This window comes from Tursiops truncatus, chromosome 4, assembly GCF_011762595.2.
Source record: "Tursiops truncatus isolate mTurTru1 chromosome 4, mTurTru1.mat.Y, whole genome shotgun sequence".
In the NCBI taxonomy this organism is placed as follows: Eukaryota; Metazoa; Chordata; class Mammalia; order Artiodactyla; family Delphinidae; genus Tursiops; species Tursiops truncatus.
The window spans coordinates 86,083,864-86,107,900 of record NC_047037.1 but is presented as its reverse complement, the minus strand read 5'-3'; the positions used below and the strand labels follow the sequence as shown (position 1 = coordinate 86,107,900).

The 24,037-nt window shown below is 38.4% G+C and overlaps 1 protein-coding gene across 1 annotated transcript in view; it reads left to right on the top strand.

Moving 5' to 3' along the window:
• The first annotated feature begins 3,076 nt into the window (after positions 1 to 3,076).
• The window catches only part of CD96 (CD96 molecule), an 85,266-nt gene continuing 64,305 nt past the window's right edge, over positions 3,077 to 24,037 (top strand). The window contains 3 exon segments of the mRNA XM_019923301.1: positions 3,077 to 3,137; positions 5,455 to 5,811; positions 17,766 to 17,890. Of these exon segments, the coding sequence (XP_019778860.1) occupies positions 3,077 to 3,137; positions 5,455 to 5,811; positions 17,766 to 17,890 (543 nt within the window).

The following is a 24,037-nucleotide window of genomic DNA, read 5'->3' as shown; positions in this document are numbered from 1 at the left end:
AAACAACCCAATCCAAAAATGGGCAGAAGACCTAAATAGACATTTCTCCAAAGAAGATATACAGAGTGCCAACAAACACATGAAAGAATGCTCAACATCACTAATCATGAGAGAAATGCAAATCAAAACTACAATGAGATATCATCTCACACCAGTCAGAATGGCCATCATCAAAAAATCTAGAAACAATAAATGCTGGAGAGGGTGTGGAGAAAAGGGAACCCTCTTACACTGTTGGTGGGAATGTAAATTGATACAGCCACTGTGGAGAACAGTATGGAGGTTCCTTAAAAAGCTACAAATAGAACTACCATATGACCCAGCAATCCCACTACTGGGCATATACCCTGAGAAAACCATAATTCAAAAAGAGTCATGTACCAAAATGTTCATTGCAGCTCTATTTACAATAGCCCAGAGATGGAAACAACCTAAGTGTCCATCATCGGATGAATGGATAAAGAAGATGTGGCACATATATACAATGGAATATTACTCAGCCATAAAAAGAGACGAAATTGAGCTATTTGTAATGAGGTGGATAGACCTAGAGTCTGTCATACAGAGTGAAGTAAGTCAGAAAGAGAGAGACAAATACCGTATGCTAACACATATATATGGAATTTAAAAAAAAAAAAAAATGTCATGAAAAACCTAGGGGTGAAACAGGAATAAAGACACAGACTTACTAGAGAATGGACTTGAGGCTATGGGGAGGGGGAAGTGTAAATGGTGACAAAGCGATAAAGAGGCATGGACATATATACACTACCAAACGTAAGGTAGATAGCTAGTGGGAAGCAGCCGCATAGCACAGGGAGATCAGCTAGGTGCTTTGTGACCGCCTGGAGGGGTGGGATAGGGAGGGTGGGAGGGAGGGAGACGCAAGCGGGAAGAGATATGGGAATATATGTATATATATAACTGATTCATTTTGTTGTGAAGCTGAAACTAACATACCATTGTAAAGCAATTATACTCCAATAAAGATGTTAAAAAAAAAAAAAAAAAAAAAAAAAAAAAAAAGTTACTCTAGCTCTGGAAAACAAGTGAGGATTTCCCTTTTTCTGAATCTGAGGGATTTATTTGAAGAGTTGCTTCACCTTCAGGCAATAAGAGATAAGAGACCTCTAGATGATTCAAGGGGGAGGATATTTTCTTAGAGAATTCAATAAATTTAGATTCTTATTGGTTTCTACTTAGGTAGATTCCTCTTAATATGACAAGTGGAATAAAGTAACTGAAATCCCTCCCCAGGCTTCTAATGTCTCCCAGTTTAATAGGGACACTAACCAATAGATCAGGGTCTTCTTACTATATCTTCTGGCCTGTTTTTGCCTCTATACTCCATCACCGTGATTTACTAGAATTTCTAGGAGGAAAGGGGCAGATATGAAGGCATCAAGAGCAGTGATGTTTCTTCCTGCCTTTCAATCAAAGACTTTGAACTCCCCAGCCCTCCCTGAAAATACCCCTGTCAGCCCCAACTGACCCAACACCTCCAGGGACCTGAGACCTACTGGGGAGGTGGTGGTGGGGGATAGGAATAAAAGGTTGGGAGCCCTGGAGTAGGAAATCAGTAACTCCATTTTCTGGCCTCTGCAGGAAACCTCATTAGCTGAGTAGTAATGAGTATGACAGTTGTCACGGCAAATATTTGTAGGGGTGGTGTAGAGGGTAGCCTGGACATCCAGGAAGACAGTAGCCCTATTTCACCATATGCAAATGTCTTCTCCCAGGTAATTCTAATCTCCTGAATGGCAAGAGTGATGCTTTATATCTTAGCATCATCCGTATCCCCCCCCCCCAAGTCCTTGCATAGGACAGATCAGTACACCCATGATGTCATGATACATGATGACATGATACATGATGATGACCTGGTCAGAATTATCTCTCCCTGACCTCAAAAGAGTAACCATCTCAGGAATACAACTCAGTCTTCTCATTTGTCTTTAGCCTTGCTGGTAGTAATGAGATTAGGGTCACAGAATATTTCACCAATTGTTCATAAGATGGTACATATTAATTCATTTTTATTCTTTGTTCATTAAACTTATGCTGTAGGTCCAGCCTAATGTTTCTTTTCTTAATGTTGGCAGGTAAAGACGGCCTATTTTACCCCAAGGTAGAAAACCAATACAGTTATATCTGACAGGGAACAGTCATCATGTCCTTCTGCGAATAACCAGGGATTTTTACCAAGGAGGCACCTCCCTGAAATCCGGTCCTCAGTAAATGGAAGTAAGTGGGTGGATGTAACAGGGCCTGGTAACCAGCTGAGGTAGGAGATTCTCTCTGCCTTTGGATTCTGATTGTTTCTGTCTTACTCTACATGATCTTTGCTGAGGCAGAGACACGCTTTTCTGTCATCATCAAAACAGACCTCCCGCCAGCGGGGTGGGAGAATTCCCTACTTGACCACCAGCCTATCCTAGACACAGGGTGGAAAAGGAGCCCTCGTCTCCTCACCTCCAGGGAATGTGGGTTTCCCTGAAAGAAGGGAGACGTTAAAATTCCATTTCTTAGCTGGAGCTACCCTCTGTTACTTCTCAGATTTTATTAAAATTAAACCTGTTAATTCTTTGTTCTTTCACCCTGAAGCAATTCTGGAAAGAAAACATCTTTTAAAATTGAACAGAAAAACTATTATGAAAGACACTGAGCTCACATTTGTTAAATGACTTTGTGCTCTTGAAAAGAAATGTATAAAAAGCAGATTATGAACTGCTCTGCATGATCTCCTTTGTGCGGATTTCAGAAGCAGCTTGACTGACACAGAGATCCTGAAGGAGAGAATCTTTGGATACTAAAAATGCTTTTAACGAAGGTGATACACAAGATTTCAGAGAACAATTTCAACATTGTTCTGTTGAAGGTTATACTTAGCTCTGAACCACATTACTTTCCTGTCTACGTTTCATTTCCTGGGGTCTTGCCAAGTGATAGACACAGGCGTTTGGTAGATGTGGCGTTTTTTCAGCACGAACAGGGTGGCTGGAGTTTGCTTAGTTAAAGGCATCTATTGACTTCTGTGATCATTATGGAAATGCTGGTGTGAGGCCTTCAGGAGACTATGGGGGGGAAATGGACATACTGTGCTGTCTATTCCATCATCCAGATACATTTTGTCAGGGGTAAGGCTTCTGGTTGTCCTTTCTTGTCAGATCGGCCGCTTTGAGGGGAATGGGGCCTCTGTTTATTTAAAATGCCTTGTGGCTACTGCCGAAATTGATCACCAAAGGCAGACTGTTATTAAGGTTTTCAGTTATGTATTTAAGTGGCAGCTCTCAGAGAGATATTAAGAGTCTAGAAAGGATTACAAATGAGCGCTAAAAACAAGAAGGGAATGGGTGGTTTGTGCCACTGCTCTGAGACATTTTCACCCATTTTCTTTCTAAGAGGGTCTCTTGGAGTAACTGGGAAATTGTGCTTCTTGCAAATGAAATGCTGTCCAAGTGATAGTCAGAATAACTCCGGAATACTAGAAAAATCACAAGCCATCGAGACTCAGAGCTCCTGGCTCAACCTTTTCTCTTTCTCAAATACTTTCTCTTTTGGATAGAGCAAGAATTTCTCCTCCAAATACTAAGATCTTTGGGAGCTGAACATACGTTGAATTTTAATGAGGCATGTGTAGGTATGGACCTGGGAGACAAAGTAGGGTCCTTATGACAGCGGGGACCAGTGCCTAAAGGGCCTGTTTAAAAACAGCAGGAGGAGAGATTTGTTCTGCATTCCGTAGCACGAGGGTATTAGAGTGAGCCCGAGTGTTTTAAGAATTAGCTCTGCTTTTCAGATATAGTTATGAAGATTTTAAAGGAGAATTTCTAAATCAAAGGAGACTTTGGAATATAATGCTGTGGATAGGATCCGAGATGTATTACCAGGCAAAGGTGAGCTCACAGGGAGCTACATTAAGCTGCACTAACCTCTGCCTACCCAAACTTTTGCATTCATAAAAGTGTAGTAACTCCCATTTGTCCAGTACCTTTGGAGCCTGTTTTTTTCTCAGTTGCTTGTCATCTTTTTCCTTTGTGAGCTTCAGTGGTACTTGTCACAATAATATATCATTCCTGTAACAGTATTCCATGTTAATTCTAAAACTGAGACCTACACTATTGAAGGCATGTCAAAGGCTCAGTGCTTAACATATTGTAAGTGTCCTGTACCATTTGGTCAGAGAGCTGATGGGAGGGAATCTTCTTTCATGTCTAGTGTTTCAGTGTTGATTATAGATGATGCTGACCAGTGGGTTATCTTTAGTGGAAACCTCTACCGCTGTTTTTTCCCCATCCTTTCCTCAGGCACCCTAACTACATGGAAATGATGGCCCTTTTGATCCTCTGATAGTGAATGTCAAATTTCTTACTCTTCTCAACCAATTTGGAAGGCAGTTTGGAGGTCATGAAGGTTATAGAAGGAGCACAGACTCTAGACAACCAAATTAGTGTTCTTTTACTGAGGTGTGACTTTAAGCAAATCACTTAATCTCTCTGTGCCTCAGTTTCCTCTTTGATAAACTGTTAACAAACATCACCCTTTGGACTTCCCTGGTGGCACAGTGGTTAAGAATCCGCCTGCCAATGCAGGGGACACGGGTTCGATCACTTTTCTGGGAAGATCCCACATATTGCAGAACAGCTAAGCCATGCGTCACAACTACTGAACCTGCACTCTAGAGCCCGTGAGCCACAACTACTGAGCCCGTGTGCCACAACTACTGAGCCCGTGTGCCACAACTACTGAAGCCCATGCGCCTATAGAGCCCATACTCCACAACAAGAGAAGCCACCACAATGAGAAGCCGCGCACCTCAACGAAGAGTAGCCCATGCTCACTGCAACTAGAGAAAGGCCGCACGCAGCAACAAAGACCCAACACAGCCAAAAATAAATAAATTTTAAAAACAAACAGAAAAATCACCCTTTGGTGTGTGCAGAGGATTAAACAAAATAACCTATGTAAAATCCTCTTGTAAACATATATTTTTAAAAACATATGCATATTAGTTATTTTTCAGTTTCAGAAAATAATATTTGTGTGTTATTATATGTTATGTGCTTTTGAGTCATAAACAAAAAAAGCCAATTATATTCATTGTAAGAGTAGTTGTCATAATAAACTTGCTAGTGGGCTCCAATCTTTAAATAGGCTTAATTTTTTTCACAGGTAGTCAGAGAACTTACATTATTTTTTGGACAGACCAATAGACAAAGTGATAGACATTCAAAAGTCAATAATTTCCTCTAGTGTCTTTAAGCAAATGCCTCCTCATTTGTGTTGAGTCTTATGCTTCTCTGTCTAGATCAGGAACAAGCTCTCTCTAACCCCTAAGTCAGCCAGGGAGGAAAGTTCCAGCTGCTCCCTCACTTCACCAAAGTAACCAAGGTTTCTCATTGAGTCACTCTGTGTGAATCATGCAAACTGATGGCTCACGTCCTTCCTTTTCAGGAGTATTGGAAGAAACGTTCAATGCAGAAGAAGACATTTATGCATTACCTAGTTCTGATGTCAACCTGACCTGCCAAACACAGAAGAAAGGCTTCTTGGTGCAGATGCAGTGGTCCAAGGTCACTGATAAGTTGGACCTGATTGCCCTTTATCATCCCCAACATGGCTTTTACTGTGCCAATGGGAGCCCCTGTGAGTCGCTGGTGGCTTTCAGAGAAGCTCCCAGGAATGTGTCAAAGTGGGCTCTGCACTTAAGGAACATGTCCTCCTTGCTCACTGGGAAGTGTGAGTGTAGTTTCACTCTGTACCCAGAGGGCATTCAGACGAAAATCCACAACCTACAGATTCAGACAAATGGTAAGCATGTCTGGGAGGGGGAAGGAAGCACATGCATTCATTCACCTCTCATTTGTTCAACAAGTATGTGTTCTGAGCCAGCCATGTGCCAGAATACATGTAAAATTGCACCAGTGATAAGTGGTAAAGACTACAGCGGTTTTGTGAGAATATAATAGAAGTCAGGAAAACTGACTCTGAGAAAGCAACACCTGAGCTGAGGTCTGAAGATTAGTAGATATTAACACCATTTGGGAGGTGGAAGGTTCGTGAGTGATCCAGAGACAAGGAACAGCTGATATGAAGGGCTGTGTAGTGTTTGAGGACATAGGAAGATGCCAGTGGGACTTCGGTACAGAATTAAGGGATGAGGTGGGAGATACGGTGAGGACCAGATCATGCTGAACTTTGTCAGCCATGTTTGAGGTTTGGATTTTTATCTAAGTGCCTTGGGAAGACGTCAAAGTATTTTCAACCAAAGGATGGCATGACATTTAGAGCCTGATTGAATTTGTGTTATAAAAAGCTGGTGCTGGCTTCAGTATGAGAATGAAGTGAAGGGGCATGAGAAGGAGAAGGTGGAGACAAGTTAGGAGACCAGTAGCCCAGAGGAGACAGAGTGATAGTTTGGGTAGATGTAGAAAGAAGATGACGAATTTGAGCTTTGAGCGTTAGACAGGTAGGACTTGGTAATAGAGTGGATCTAGAACAATGGCAGTATGAGTGAGGGAGAGAAAAATCATGCATGTGTCTGGAAAGCACACCTGAATGGTGGTGCCATTCACTGAGATGGAGGCAAAGGAATCAGAGCAGTTTGGGGGGGGGCTTATCAAAGTGGCTTTGGATATATTTAGTATAAGGCAAGGTTTTGCGGGGGGGGGCTTATCAAAGTGGCTTTGGATATATTTAGTATAAGGCAAGGTTTTGCGGGGGGGGGGCTTATCAAAGTGGCTTTGGATATATTTAGTATAAGGCAAGGAAAGGTACCGAGGAGGCTGCTGGATGTGTAGCATTCGCTCATTCTTGCTTTAGAAGGCTGCCTTTGGAGGCAGGAATCCAAGGTTAAAGTTCTAGTACCTTTCTGGCTAGAAAAGAATTTCATCTGGGGCCTGGCATGTACATTCTCTGAGCCCATCTGGAAAATGCTGACAGTAATGCCTACCCTAAATTAGTTGGTCCTAAAATAAATGATCTCCGTTTATACTAACGGAAAAGATGAAAACGAAAGCCAAATGGAAAATGCACTGGAAATGGAATGTTTTTAACTCGGGGCAAAGTGACCTGGTGTTATATGAAAAAAGCACAGCAAAAACTAACTCATGAACGCTATGCTAAAGAAGGCATGGGGCTGCCCAGGACGAACAACAGGTATGGGTTTATTACTTCCTCTCCACTTCTCAAGAGGTAAGACCATGCCTGGTGTTGGGCAGTCCAGCTATAGAGCAGGATCTCTTCTACCTCTACCTTAACAATGCCCCATTCCCATTGCTGTTTTCCAGGAAAAAATACTTCATTTGGGGATAGGTTGGGATGGTGGGAGTTGAGTGAAGAGAAATGAGAAGACCTGTATAGAACAGTGTTTACCTACATATATTTTGGCATCAGGTGGCCTGGATTTGAATGTTGGCTCTGTCATTCACTAGATATTTCATCTTCGCCGGGTTCTTCTAAGTCCCTAAGTTTTTGTTTCCTGATATAACAAATACGGATAATTATAGGAACTCCTTCACAGGTACCATTATTTTGACGATTAGATGAGATAATCTGTGTAAAGCACTTAGCATAGTTCCTGCCCAAGAGTAAGAGTTTGGAAAATGGTACTTTTCATTATGAATAGTAGAAATAATAATGAGTGAACTCTGTATCTCAGGTCTCATTAAAAATGAGTCTTCCGCCCTCTCTTTTTGTGTCTGCCTGATATGGGGCCCAACAAAACACGTGCCACACATTAGCACAAGTACACACTGACCTTGGCTTTAGACAAAGATTTTGGGTCTTCTTCCTAAAACTGTAAATTATGCTACTGCGTATGTGAGGACCTAGTGTTTATTCCATGGAGAATTGACAACATGGATTCATGTGCCGTATAGGAAATAGGAGGTGGGAATGGCTCAACATAAAGACAGCAGTGGAGAAGAGGTACAGTGTCATTCAGAAAGGAGGGTGGTGTTGCCTTTGAGGGAAAGTGTATTTCTTAAAATAAAGGGCCAAGCTTGTGACTACTAAAAACTGCAAATCACTGGGGAGGCAGAAGCCAAGTATACATGCTTTGTGGTTGTCAATTTCCCAGTCTTCTGACTGTAACTTTGCTCTTGATCTGCCGGACCAGACGGAAAAAACAATGGCCTCGATGTTAGAGAAATGGTTCTGGTATTGTGTATTTGGGTACAAAGGGAGCAAAATAGAAAAGAGAAAAACAGAAAGGGAAAGAACTCTTTCACCACAGAGTGATGAAAAATGTAAGCCTGGTATAAAGCTAAGGGGCAGATACTTAGACGGGCAGTTGTCACTCAAAAGCCCTGTCAAATCCCCCCTCATGACATCTTTTTCCCCTTTATTCTTTTGATCTTCACTCCTTCTCCTCTCTCTCTTGCCATTTCCCTCTCACAACCCTGGGAGATCTTCAGGTTTACAGGCTGGTTGGGTAAGCAAAGCACACACGAGTGCAAGTATGTGCAATACACGAACAAATGCAAATTGAAGTGGTGTATGAGAATCTAAATATGAAAATGCTGAGGGACCAGAGGTGGTTGGGACCTCTTTCTGTTTCCTTTCTGTTGTCTGCAGAGTCATTCTCCTCCCTGCCTGCTCACAAAACAGTGTGTCTAAATCCTGTCCCCATGTTCCTGGAGTGCCTAGCTGAGAAGGGACTCTTCTCTTCACTATACCTTGTTCCTTTGTGTGAGCTAGTGCTCTGAGGCTGTGGATGAGGGTAGAAATGTAACACACTGTTTGGCATTTGCTTCTTTTTTCCTTTTCACTTGACAGGGTTTCCTTTTAGGTTAGTTTTAGGGTTATTCCAAGAAACGCAGTTCTCTGAGTCAAGCCTTGGGTTATTGTCATCCAGGTTTCCATCATTTGACGCTACTGGATCCCACAGTGCTTCAGACTGTGAGACTTTAATGTATCTGAAATGTGTAGTTGTTAGGATTAGTTCTAAAAAGTACAATATGGCTTTAATTTCCCAGATTACAACAAAAGCCTTGGGGGCGGTTAATGTTGTTGTTAGAAGCAGTAGTAGGAGAAGAAGGAGGAAAGGTAGTAGGAGGAGGAGGAGGTGTGGTAATAGAAGTGGTATAGACTATAATAACAGAGTAATAGTACCGGTAATAGAATGGAATAATCTGGATAATATAATCTTGATAATCTCAGTCTAACTACATGCTACTACCCTGTCTAAAGGCATAGTGTGTTCTTTGACCTTTTTTCCCAGTTTTATTGAGATATAATTGACATATTGTATTCATTTTAGGTATACAACATGATGATTTGATATATGTATATATTGTAAAATGATCACCACAGTAAGTTCCGTTAACATCCATCACTTCACACAGTTAAAATTTTTTTCTTATCATGAGAACCCTTAAGATGTGCTCTTTTAGCAACTTTTAAACACTTTTATTTTTTTTTTTGCGGTACACGGGCCTCTCACTGTTGTGGCCTCTCCCGTTGCGGAGCATAGGCTCCGGACGCGCAGGCTCATCAGCCATGGCTCACGGGCCCAGCCGCTCCGCGGCACGTGGGATCTTCCCGGACCCGGGCACGAACCCGTGTCCCCTGCATCGGCTGGCGGACTCTCAACCACTCTGCCACCAGGGAAGCCCTTTTAAACACATTTTTAACTTTAGTTACCATGCTGTACAATACATCCCCAGAATTTATTTATTTTATAACTGGAAGCTTGTACCTTTTGGCCACTTTCACTCATTTTGCCTACTCCCCACCACCTGCCTCTGACCAGTCTGTTCCCTTTTAATCTGAAGGCTGTCTTACATTTCTTATTTTTCTTTTCCAATGCATTTGTTGAGCAAATTTGATTATTTGTCCTGTAGAATTACCCACAGCCTGGGTTTTGCTTTTCACATCTCATGGTATCTCCATGTTCCTCTTTCACCTTTTAGTTAGGTATACAGATTTGATCACATTTATTTTTATTTTCTGGCAAGAGTATTTCATAGATGATGTTGTGTAGTTACATCAGAGCTACATAATGTCTGATTGTGTGATGTTAACAGCCACTGATGGGTATTGCCTAGATCCATTCGTTCATTATGGGCTGCCAAAGAGTGATGTTCTAATTCTATCATTCCTTCATTTATCAGCTGAAGTATTCTTATAAAGAGAAATTCCTCCCATGAACCAATTATTTACTACATGTACAATTTGTATAAGAAAAGCAGAATAGACACTTGGTTCTTTCCCTTTATTTACCAGATTTAAAAATGAGTTGGTTCACTAGCATTCTTAGGTCACAAATAAGTATTTGTGTTAAGTATCAAGAATTTATACGAATTTAGACATACTAATGAGTTTTAATTCATTATAGTTATTATCCTTATTAGGCTGAAAATGTCCCACATATAAAATCTATTAACCATTTATAATATAAATTGCAAATATTTTCTCAGTTTGTCCTCTGTCCATACTTTCTTATGCTACTGTTTCCAATGCAGCATAATTCTTACATTTATGACATAAAATATATCACTTTTTTTTTCCTTATTGGTTCTAATTTTGAGTCATAGTTAAGAAAAGTTTTCCCCATTCCCAGATTATACAGAAATTCACTCATGTTATTTCTCACACTTGCATGTTTTTTTAAATTAGCATTTAAATTTGTGATGTTAGGTTTCTAGTGTTAAAAATTGTAACTAAATATATTTTTTTATGATTTCTAATACTTTTCTTTCTGTATTTCCTACTTTTTTTTCCTTCCTGTGGTTCAGTTTAGAAATTTTCTGTTGACCTATTTTCCAATTCACGAATCTTATTTTTCTTGGTATCCAGTAAGTTTTCAATCTCATCAGATTCATTCTTAATTTCTGATGTTATATTTTTAAGTTATTGGTTTTTTTAGATTTTTAATTCTTTGATGAAATTGTTCATCTTTTCATGTAGTTCCTTCATCTTTTTCTCTATTCTTGAATATGTTAAAAAGAGTTAATGTCCTTGTTGGCTAACTCCAATGTTTCTGTTTTTTCTATATATGCAGTTTATTATATGTATTACATATATAAAGAATATATATTGTGTTATTATTGACAATAATAGCAAAAGGAAAGGATGTGCTGGAGTAAGTTGTGAAAAAGAAAAAGTAGACCAAAAACAGACACATGAATGATCTCCTATAACATACCCAACAGAACAGTGCCGCAATTAATGGTTTAAAGAATTTCATGTTCTTAAAGAAATTGAGAAGAAAAAAGAAAAAAAATGTGTATATTTTATATTGACCCATATATTTACCATTTCCTATGCTCTTCTTTCCATCCCATGGAGTGAAGTTACTATTTGGTGTCATTTTCTTTCAGCCTGAAGGACTTACTTTAGAATTTCATATAAAGCGAATCTCCTTGCCATGAATTCTGGTTTTTCTTTTTTTCATTTTTATTTTTGAATGATATTTTCAATGACTGTAGAATTCTTAGTGGACTGTTTTTTCTTTCAGTATTTTGAATATGTCTTCTGATCTCCATTGTTTCTAGTGAGACGAGAGCCATTAATTCTATTATTGGTCCCTGCATGTGATAAGTTTGGGGCTTTTTCCTTACTGATTTCAATCACTGCTTTCCTACTTTTCTCTTTGTTTTGGCTTTCAGCAGTTTGATTATGACATGCCTAGTTGGGTGTTTCTTTGTATTTATCGTATTAAGGTTTTAAAGTTCTTGAATGTGTAGATTAATTTGGGGAAATTTTTAAAAAATCAAATATGAAGTTTTTGGTCTTTGTTTCTTCAAATATTTGTTCTGTCCCCCTCTGTTTCATCTCTCCTTCTATGACTCTAATTACATATATGTTAGGACACTTGATATTGTCCTATATGGCTCTGAAACTCTTTGTTTTCCTTCAATCCTCTTTCTCTCTGCTATTCAGATTAGATAATTTATATTAATCATTATTCAGACATAGTGATTTTTTTCTTCTGCCATCTCAAATTGGCTGTTGAGAATTCCCAGTGAATTTTTTATTTTTATTATTGACTTTTCAACTCTAGAACAACCATCTGGTTCATTTTATCCTCACTAAAATTCCCTATGTATTGAGTCATTGCCATCATATTTTGCTTAATCCTTTGAACATACTTTTAATAGCTGCTTTGAAGTCTGTTAAATCCAATGTAGGATCTGCTCAGAGTCAGTTTCAATGAACTGCTTTTTTCTTGAGTACGGATCACACTTTCCTGTTTCCTTCATATGTCCTCATTTTTTGTTGAAAGCTAAACGTAAAAACAAAAACAAAAAACCCATAATGCGACAACTCTAGATTCTGTGGGTTTTTCAAAATTTTAGTAACTTACCCATATTTAAATTGCAAAATCTGTCTCCTTTGCAGTGTGTGACCATTGAAATCTCTGCTTAGCTTTTTACTATAATTCTTACGTCTTTAGTTTGGCTTCCAAGGAGTTGCCCCTACATTGGCAAAGCCCCTTTGTTGGTCCACAAATGAATTTGGCAAAAATTGTGCTCAAATACCTCAAGCCCAATAGGCTTCCACCCTCTACACATAGATGTCTGTGGAGGCGGGGTTAGGGAGTGCCTTCAGAATTGCAACAGTAGTACCTCCCTTGGCTTTCACTTTTCACTGTGCTCTCTCAGGTCCCCCCGACTCATGTGTATATTTTCCCAGTCAGCCTGAGATATGTAGAGAATTTATGTCAGCTATTATATGACTCTCTGATTTCTAGAATCTCCATGTTAACTGTCTATCTGGTCTGCCCCTCATCCCAAATGAGACTGCAAACCCAGGCTAACCAAGCGTCAGTTTTTCTGTTTCCTACCAAGTTTGTCCCTGTTAGCTGACAAAGTGAAGGATTTTCATGCTTAGACCTAATTTAAGTCTTCCCCTTTTGGAAGAAAAGCTGCTGGGTTTTGTAGCCAGCTCTAAGACGGTGAAACTACCTTTCTCACCGACCTAGTCAGGAAAGGGGATAGAAGGATCCCTAAGCAAGAAGGCTAAAGACTCCTACTGTTCTTATTGAAACTCTAGTGGTTTTTCAGGAGGAAATGCTTCCCAATTAAATGTTTGTCTTTGGTCAATTTCCAGGGCCCTGAAAATTGTGATTTTTTTAACACATTTGCTCAGTTTTATACATATCTTTTTTTCACTGACATCTTCATGCCCGCAAAACCAGGAGTCAGCCCCTCAATCCCCGCCTCATCTGCGTTTTTGATACTTATATTGTATCTTTATTTAAAAATACATATTCATTACTACTCTCTTATAACAATTATTTATTCTTAGTGCTAAAGGTAAATATATATTTCAACACTTACCCCTAGCCTTTATGTGAATGTCTCTTCAGTTTGAAGTATATTCTATTGGAGAATCCTCAGGAAATGTTCATGGGGCAATATTCCCTGAGTTCTTGCATGACTCTAACATGATTTTTATAGTCTTCATATTAAAGACTGAATGTAATATCCTTAACTCATATTTTCTTTCCTTGAGTATATTCGATATGTTACTATATTATTTTCTGACATAAAGATTTGCTGTCCAAAAGTTAATAACAATTTGATTTTCTTTCCCCAGAACTGACTTTGTTTAATACTTTTATAAGAAAATGCTTAATGTCCATTCTGAGACTATTTTCCTACTTTTGCAATATAATCTTTTAATATGTATTTTCTAGTCATTTTATTTTAAGAAATTGTACTTGAGTTATAATTTTCAGTATTTTTTCTGTCTGTTGTTTATTTCCTTGAGTATCTTCTATTAAACATACTTTTTATCTTCTTTGCCTGTCTCTTTCTTTGAATCCCTTTTACCTCTTTTTCCTTTTAAAATTCATTATTTATTAACTCATTTCATTTAAAAATTTCCCTCATTCTATTTTTTAAATTTCTTTTAATGCATTAGCTTTTGTGTTAATATATTCTTGGTTTTGTTCTAGTTTGCTCTTAATTTCTGAAATGATTTTCAAAACTTATTATTTCCAACTCTTTCCTGAATTCTCTCACTTATCTTTTATAAACTTTCTTCTCTCCAATTGACTCATTTATTAGTCTTTCTAAATTTTTTCATAGCTTATATCATTTTCTTTATTTCTTTTAGCTCATTTTGAATAAGTAGGCTATAGTTTTTATTTATTTTGAAGTCATGTCTTTCTAATATGCTGTTATTGTTGTAGGAATGTTACTTAGTTCTCTCTTTTTTTTTTCTTATGGTATCTTTACATGTGATTCTACCCCATTTCTTTTCTATTGCTCGATCTAAGTATGTTTAAGTTAAATGGATTTTGATTTTTATCATGGAAGAGTGGGCCAGGCTATCTTTTCTAGAGTCTTCAGTTTCTCTAGAGCTCTCTCTTCTGTTATGTTCAAGGTAAATTATATGCCACTGTACTTTGTGAGATGTATCCCTCACTTTTATCTAAATTGCCTCTTTGCTTTCTCCTGTTGGGCCTGTCCTGTTTAATTTGGATTGTACTCCCAGGGGTTTCTTCTCAGTATGGGATATGTCTGAAGAGTCCCCTCTGCTCTAGCACTGACAAGCCTTTTCTTCTTTCCCTAGAAGGCTCTGGTAATTTGGTGCCTACATACTTCTTTCTGCATTTCTGCTGCTATTCTCAGATTAGTCTGCCTTCTTTCCCAGTGATTGCCTGTTGGTTTTTTTCTGGGGCAGGGGGAGAGTTCTCTAGTTCTAAGGGCCATCAGGAGCCCAGCTGATTTTCCTGTTTCTTTTTGCACAGTTGCTGATATCACAGTGGTCTAGTGGTTTGTCTCCACATATTAATGGTGATATATTGTTATTTAGTGTTCCTGTAGATATTGCTGTAGATATTGTGTTTCGTTTTGCTACTCTAGTTAGTCTGTTTTTATTAGGAATTTCAGGAATATTCAAAAAGTTATGCCACTTGTATTTCCAACTTCCCAGAATCTGGACAAACTTTACAAAAAATTTAATACTTATGTATTTGGGTAATGCACATTAAAATAGAGTTAATGTACCAAGTGGATTTCATAAACTACACAAATCTGTGCCTAGGTCAGTCTCTGTTTAAAATAAACTGATAGGTTCTTCCCTGGTGGTGCAGTGGTTAAGGATCCGCCTGCCAATGGAGGGGACACGGGTTCGAGCCCTGGTCCAGGAAGATCCCACATGCCGCGGAGCAGCTAAGCCTGTGCACCACAACTACTGAGCTTGCGCTCTAGAGCCCGTGAGCCACAACTACTAAGCCCACGTGCCACAGCTGTGCACCTCAACGAAGGGTAGCCCCCGCTTGCCGCAACTAGAGAAAAGCCCGCGTGCAGCAATGAAGACCCTACGCAGCCAAAAAAATAAATAAAATAAAATAATAAAATAAAATTTCTCTCATTAAAAAAATTTTTTAAAATAAACTGATATAAGTCAAAAAATTACAATAATCTCAAAAATAAAATCAATAATATTAATGGTGGTATGCAAACATGGCAAAAAAAGTTTCGTAGTGATATACAAGTAACTCCATTTGGAAGTACTGTTAAATGCCTTTAACCATAAAAGACAAGGGTTTTATTGTTTTGTTTTGTTTTTTAAATTACGGGGTTGGAGTAATATTTTGAAGCAGCAGTAGAAAGCAAAGAAGGCACTGATCCCATCTCCTGATCTTGAGGAAATAAGGGTATAAGGAAACAAACAACCACTGTCTGAGAATGATGCGGGGACGATGGGCCCCAATGGGAAGGCCTGGCTTCAGTTAAGGAAGGGGGGGGGGGGAGAGTTATCAGTGAAGAGGACAGCTGATACTGATGAGAGCTTGAAACACAATGAAGTTCTAAAGGCTAGGTATAACTTTCAAAATATCCAATTTTTTTTTAAAAAATGTGCTGTTGATAATAATGAGGATGTTCATACCCCATGATCCATTCGTTATACTTCAGGGAATTTATCTTAAGTAGCTGAATGGTCAGAAGAAAGCTGTTAGTTTAAGGACGATCCTTGCTATAAAGATTGTAATAGTTTAAATAAGGTAAAAACCCAAACTGAAAAAGCATATGCTTCAATAATTGAAAATTACTAAACAAATGATGATGTGTATATATGACATAAAGCATCTAAGAATTTCAACCACAAGTAGCTTAAGAATCATGCAAAACATTTTAAGTAAAAATATAGGTAACACTTTTTGGTTAATAAAATTGCAAAGTATGAAAAAAAATACATGCATACAAATAAGATTTGTATAGATATAGAAAAAAAGAAATAAGATTTTCAGGATATTAGGATGATAGAATTGTTTTCATTTATAAATTTTTTTAATTTATTTTTTAAAATTTATTTTTGGCTGCATTGGGTCTTTTGGTACGCGGGCCTCTCACTGTTGTGGCCTCTCCTGTTGCAGAGCACAGGCTCCGGACGCGCAGGCTCAGCGGCCATGGCTCACGGGCCCAGCCGCTCCGCGGCATGCGGGATCTTCCCGGACCAGGGCACGAACCCGTGTCCCCTGCATCGACAGGTGGACTCTCAACCACTGCGCCACCAGGGAAGCCCTGCGTTAGGTCTTTATTGCAGCGCGTGGGCTTTCTCTAGTTGGGGCGAGTGGGGGCTAGTCTTCGCTGTGGTGCACAGGCTTCTCATTGCGGTGGCTTCCCTTGTTGCTGAGCATGGGCTCTAGAGCGCAGGCTCAGTAGTTGTGGCTCACAGGTTCTAGAGCTCAGGCTGAATAGTTGTGGTGCACGGGCTTAGTTGCTCCGCAGCATGTGGGATCTTCCCGGCTCAGGGCTGGAACCCGTGTTCCCTGCATTGGCAGGCGGATTCTTAACCACTGCACCACGAGGGAAGTCCTATAAGTTATTTTTGACATTATTATAGTTTGCTTACATATGTATATATGTGTGTGTGTGTATATATATATATATATATATATATATATATATATCTATCTCACCGTCCTGAAAAGAGAGGCTACAAAACTTCATCTAATATCACTTTTAAAATGAAAATAATTTATTAATGGTGCTTCCTTGGAGTTCCTTATGTGTTTTTCTGTGTCATTTCTTCTTTGGAGAAATATTTATAAGCTCTAAAATGACAATTAGGTATGAAAACAGTAAAAAGATCAGCATATGTCAGGAGTTTGGTAGGAGGAAGGTATGAACAGGCAGAGCACAGAGGATTTTTAGGTCAGTGAAACTATTCTATAGGATACTACAAAAGTGGATACATGTCAGACATTTGTCAAAATTCATGGAATGTACAACACCAAGAATGAACCCTAACATAAATAAACTATGGCCTTTGGGTGATGATGTGTTTGATGTCGGTTCATTGATTGTAACGAAGGCAACACTGTGGTTAGGAGTGTTAGTAATGGGGGAGGCTGTGCATGGGTGGGGCAGGGGATATATGGAAACTCTGTACTTTCCACTCAATTTTGCTATGAACTTAAAAGTTCTCTAAAAGTAACTGTCTATTAAAATTTTTAAAAAGACAGTTAGAGGCTAGGTTATAACGTTTTATTTTCTACCTGATCCAGGAAATGTGATCTGAAGCCTAAAGCACCAATTTGGGGTTAAAGCAGAGGAACATAACAAGCTGTGAGCTGGATTCTGTTAGGGTAGTTTCCCTATAGTTTTTCAGTGAGAAACAACTCTGTGCTTCTCAGTGACTCTTTTGCCATTTATACAAGGACTGTGGGTGGGGTCCCCTTCATAGGTGTACCCTGAGGATAGATGAATCTCTATACTAAAACTGTTCTCATTTCTTGGATTAAAAGCACTTTACAGACCAATCACAGATCCATGTCTTTTCTACCTTACGTTTTGTTACAGTTACACAGGATGAATGGAGAAGCAGCCATACAATAGAAATAGAGATAAATCAGACTCTGGAAATGCCGTGCTTTCAAAATATCTCCTTAGAAATTTCATCTGAGCTCACCTTCGCATGGTTGGTGGTAAGTGTTGCCCTTTTCAGTGAATAACTGCAATGATCTTTAAATATTGATGAAGTAAAAATGAATAACAAGTAATAATAGGGAAGGAAACATTCTGGATGAGAGGCAGGCATTATGTGGAAGGTTGGGGAGTAGCCAGGGCAGGGAAGGAAGGACGCTAGGATTCCTTGCAACTCAGCAAGCCTCTGGGTCTGTGAATGCAGGAGCTTAGAAATGAGTTCCTCAAGGTTAGTTTATATTTCAAGCTATATACTGAACTGTGATTACAGAGAGAAAAAAGTGGGATGGTGCCCCCGAGAGGAGCCACATCCCGCAGAAGCTCCTACTCACACACACTTGTTTACACACATGTGCAGAGGTGTAGACTACCTTTTCCCAGAACCCTTACTACTCCATTCTGGAAAATATAACATTGCTTAGATTGGGAAGCACAAACTCTAATGCTTATCAAATATAGGGAGGAAATGTGCATGAGAGAAGCAGGAGCTGAATAAGAAACAGTCACTGCCCAGCTCTATTATTGCCACAGGCCCATAGTTGCCATATTTTCTGACTTAAAAGAATAAAACAAAACAAAACAGAAATCTGGATTTTTATGAGAAATTTTCCAAGGCAAGCCAGCCAAATGACAGCCAGCTCTTAACCAGTATATACAGTAGACCTCCAGTACTACTGTTAAATCAGTTGATAACACAAGTCTTACACAATTATAAAGATAACCATAAACACACTTTCGAGAATCATGTAATAGGGTGTTTATTTAGGTGATCCAGAATATGACTATATTAATTTTTCATATCATCATGCAAATGAAAACACAAGAGTTAAAAATTCTTACAGAACTAATAGTTGTCCGTGAACACAGCCGCCGATACGACCTGCAAAATACTGTGTTCGCATGGTTGATCATTCATGTTACAAGTGAATAGGTTTTTGTGGGCTGTCTTGGAAACTAGAACCTTCATATAAAAAGATTTCTCTGAGGATGTGCCAAATCCAAAATAATTGACTTGCAAGTAGGCCTTAAAATACAACCTACTGATGATTTTTTACTGTCTAGATATTTTTGGATAGTCAGTAGGATCAAAAGATATTGTAAGAGAACTTTCTCAAATTGTCCTAAAATCTACAATGTCTCCTTGTCATCTGTCAAAAACCACATTTTTTCCCCCCTTTTAGGGTTTGGTTTCCAAAATGTAAGACTTCCTGCCTGACATTATACCCATCATTAGTATAAGTCAATTGTTCTTAACAAATGTGATACAGTGTGGTTCTTAGAAAAAGAATTTAAAAGTGGAGATTATGTCAGGAAGTCAGAAACCTGCTGCACTAAGCATTACTGTAATGAAAATGCAGTATCTATACCTTGTTTACATTATTAATATATACCACCAACGGGCGAAACGTTTCTACCCTAATTATCACAAATTCACTATCAATGGGAATAGTAAAGTCTAATAGTAATAAATAAGACTAAAGTTTACAGAATATTGAGCAGAGTTCCCTGTGCTCAATATTCTGTAATAACCTAAGTGGGAAAAGAATTTGAAAAAGAACAGATACATGTATATATATATAATTGAATCACTTTGCTGTACACCTGAAACCAACAAAACATTGCTAATCAACAATACTCCAACATAAAATAAAAATTTTAAAAAGAATAATAATAAAAAAATAAAAGACAAGAAAAGTTTAAAAAGACTAAAGTTTAATAAGCTTTACTGTACAGATTTTTGCTGGCTAGTCAGTTGATCTGTAGTGAACTTATCTTATCTGAAGGGTGTCTAATCTGTTTTTCCAAGCAAATGTTAAAGCTTTCAGTCAGCTTATGTCTTTTCTGTGATGCTGAGCTTCTCCAGGGCAAAAAGCTGCATCACTCATTTCAAAAATCCCTAGCATCTAGTATAGTGCCTAGAACGTAGGCACTCAGTAAATATCTAATACATAATTGAATGGTTTCATTTCTCTTTGTCCCCTTCCCTCACAGTCCTATTCGTTGGCCTCATATTAAATGGATGATCACTAAACCTCATGCTGTCTGATTGGTTAATGAGCAGCTCATTAAGTATCAATGACTAGATAACTGATAAGACATGCTCTATGTAACAGTTTTCTTCAAAGAAACTAACATTATCTGTGAATCCTGCCAACATATTTAGGATAAATAAGGGATGGAGAGATTGCACCTAAGGTCACACAGTGAGAGAGTGAGTCCTTAACTTCTACTGGAACTTCAAGCCATGCTCTCAGTTTAAAGAATGCATCATAATTGAGACAACTTGAGGAACTTTTTGAAAGAAACTTCTTTTCACAGGGAACATTGTATTGGCAAATGTGCTGATCAAATTCCAACTGTGCATTCCCTTTTAAAATGTCAAAATCTATTTACTCCTCTAATTTACATCCATACTCCATACTGCTGGCACTGTGGGATTCAGCAAGCCTGAGATGAAATCATCTAATCTCCCATTATTAAGGAATAAACTACAGTTCTTTATGTCATGACTGTTGTAGGTCAGAAGAGAACATAAATATCCCCTCAATCCATTTTTTAGTGCTTTAGTTTCTTGTTAAACTGGCAGCAGTAATCATAATGATAACCAGTTGTTCTTAACAGACATGATATAATGTGGCTTTTAGAAAAAAGTTAAAAAAGTAGAGATGGTGAAGATGAGCCCAAGAGGGTAGAAACCTGCTTTATGGAACTCAGTAACTCTGGGGAGCTGCAAAGTGCTTCCACTTCAAGTCCTGCATTAAACCCTGGAAACAATTTGACAAACTAAAATTAGTTTAATCTAAGTCACTGGAAAGCAAAAGCCATGTCTTGTATGTGGAATTTTATAAAATCTAATTAATTCAGTTATGACCCTCACGAGAAAGGTGATTATTGGGATTCTCAGTTATCATAAAAATATTATTTGCTGGTTGTCTCTGATCCCATGCTAACGCTGCGTTAAATGTGTTCATGGAGCAGATCCTTTGCATTTTGGAATGTTACATTCCAGGATCATGACTACACTGAAGTACAAAGGCATCTGGTGCAAATTGTATATCCAACATTTATCTAGAAAGAGAGATAACTAAGTAAACGCAAAGGGCTAACCCTCGGTGTCAGCTGAGGCTCCATGTGCATGGTTGGATGATGTAGAAAAAGTCATAGAATGTGTGTATTTAGATGGAGTGCAGTTGGTAGAGAAAGGACAAATGCTATTTTTCCTAGTTTATGTCCTGGGGCACAAGCATGCAGTCAACAGGGAAATTCTGCGGGCTTACTCTGGGAGCTTCTAAATACAGTCTAATATTCTGCGTTCATTCCAAACGATCATCCTGATTTCCCACAGTATAAATTTCAGTTCAATCTAACAAGCATATGTGAATCTGTTTTAAGTGCGAGGTCCTGCAGGGATACAAAACTATATTGAACATGTTTCCCGCCATGAAATACAACTTTAATAAAAATGTAAAAACTAGCAACATAGAGGGAAAATAATTTGATTCTGACTAAATGTACCTGGAAAAGCCTCTTAGTTTATGTCTGAGCTGGATAATTAAAGCCAGCAAACAACAGACATGTACTACACCAAGACCCTGGGACCTGTGAGCACATAGTGGGAGTGGGAGTGGGGGAGGTGATGAGGGAATGTTTGTTCCCAAACTTGGTGGATAAAGAGAAATCCATGACTTTTCTCTTTAAAATCACGAAAAGAAAATGAGAAGCATACCAGATTCACACAGTTCAATATTAGTGATAAAGATGTATAACTAAAACCTAGATGCTTATGCTTCTGTACATTTTTATCTATAAATGTCTCTTTTAATGTCTCTTCTTTATTATTTGTAATGTTCTATATGTAAACAAAAATTGAAATGGTACCATCAACAATATTGGTTTTCCATGCCTATGGGAAGCCTAGCTATTCAGAAAAGAAAGCTGTCACCTTCTACCTGATGGCAACTGACCCTAACTGTCTTCACCATGATCAAAAATGATGTGTTAACAAATACCGTATGCTAACACATATATATAGAATCTAAAAAAAAAAATGGTTATGAAGAACCTAGGGGCAGGATGGGAATAAAGATGCAGACCTACTAGAGAATGGACTTGAGGACATGGGGAGGGGGAAGGGTAAGCTGGGACAAAGTGAGAGAGTGGCATGGACATACATACACTACCAGATGTAAAATAGATAGCTAGTGGGAAGCAGCCGCATAGCACAGGGAGATCAGCTTGGTGCTTTGTGACCACCTAGAGGGGTGGGATAGGGAGGGTGGGAGGGAGATGCAAGAGGGAGGGGATATGGGGATATATGTATATGTATAGCTGATTCACTTTGTTATACAGCAGAAACTAGCACACCATTGTAAAGCAATTATACTCCAATAAAGAGGTTAAAAAAAAAATGAAGTGTTAGCCAACCTACAAAGTGTTGACAACCAATTGTGATGATTGGAAAAATATTGTTGTGGACTTCTATAAAATGGACATGGGGAGCTTTGCAAGGACCCTACTTGGATGGAGAATAAATGGAGCAAAGTGAAGATAGGAAGCAGTTAGGAGATAAAGAAGTAACAATCAATGCAGTTAACAGAGTTTATTGAATGGGCTCTATACACTCAGCACCTACTTGTCCTGTGGCCACCACTGCCAGCCCTGACATGGAGATGAGGTCACCTCACTAAATCAAATAGTTCCACGGTCTCTTTTCTGCATTGAAAATTCTGATTCTAGTACTAAAATAGGAACCCCTCTGCAAATTATTTTAGGGTTTGTGAGGTCATTAAGAGACATTCAGGAGGAGTTTTCCATGATTCAATATGAACCCTCCCAGCCCTCATCATGCTAATTATTTTATCCAACTCCTGTATGTTATTATGCATTTATTTTTCTTCTATGGGTCCTGATTTTCTATTTGTTTTTCTTGTGAATTTTTCTTCTCCTCAAACAGACTCTCAGCAGAAGAGTCAAGGACTGTCCATTCTACTACTTTTGTGAAGCAGTATGTAGCAAAGGCATTAATAGCATGGCTTTTCAAGGGAAATTGTTGTTTTCAAATCCTGGCTCTACATTTAATAGCTGTGTGACCTAGGAGCTAGGATTAGGGTGAAGTGAGTAGGGTCCTCACCTTGGGTGCAAAATTTAAGGAAGTGCCCCAAGAAATCAGTAATCAAGATATATATCTTAATAAAATATTTTTAAAAATCAAAATTTAGGGAAAATCCATGATGAACAAAATGTCGAATTTTAAAATAAAGGCACAATGTTTTTTGTTTGTTTTGAGATCCTGCCGTGCTGTTCAAAGAATAGGATTTTCCAATCAGCCTGTGGTTCCTTGGTCTTCATGGCATCATGCCCCCCACGGGTGCGGGTTTGAAGGTTGACAAGGGCAGGAGAAAAGATTGAGCAATGCATGGCTTCATGTAGTCATTTTTCAAAATGTTAAGCTGTAGAGAGTTTATTAATTTTTTCCACTGAGGTAAAATATGAGAGAATATTTTGATAAGTGCATATAGGGATACATATTTTTCCTTTTGTCTCAGAATTCTATACAGCCTTGGATACGTTGCCCAGCCTGAGTTTTAGTTCTATCATCCACGAAAGGGGATAATTGTAGTTATATAATATAATTATATTATAATTATATAATTATAGTTTTATAATTATATAATAATTATAGCTTTATAATTATATTATAATTATAGCTTTATAATTATAATATAATTATATTGTTACAGTACCGGCTCCATGGTGTTATTGTGAGGTGCTAAATAACTTAGCACAGTACCTAGGCTCAATACCTATTAAAAACTAATCTTTAAAGAGTTCGTTTTAGGACTCTCCATAATTCTTCAGTTTAGTTGAGCAGAGAGTAAATACTCATGAATTCACAGCAGGCTGACTCAGTTGAGGCTGGAAGACAGTGATTTAGTATTAATTGAACATCTATTGAGTGTTAGGACTCGTGTAGGTGTATCAGGTACATTAGCTAGTTCAGTCTACATTCCTCATTCAGTTTTGTAAGGGTCTACCAAGTTGGAAATCCCATGAAGTTTTAGAAATATTTATTAATATTTTTAAAATTATCAAAAGAAGAAAAGAAAAGAAAAACAGGCAAGAATAAAGGTTCTGTGGAAGATCCCCTA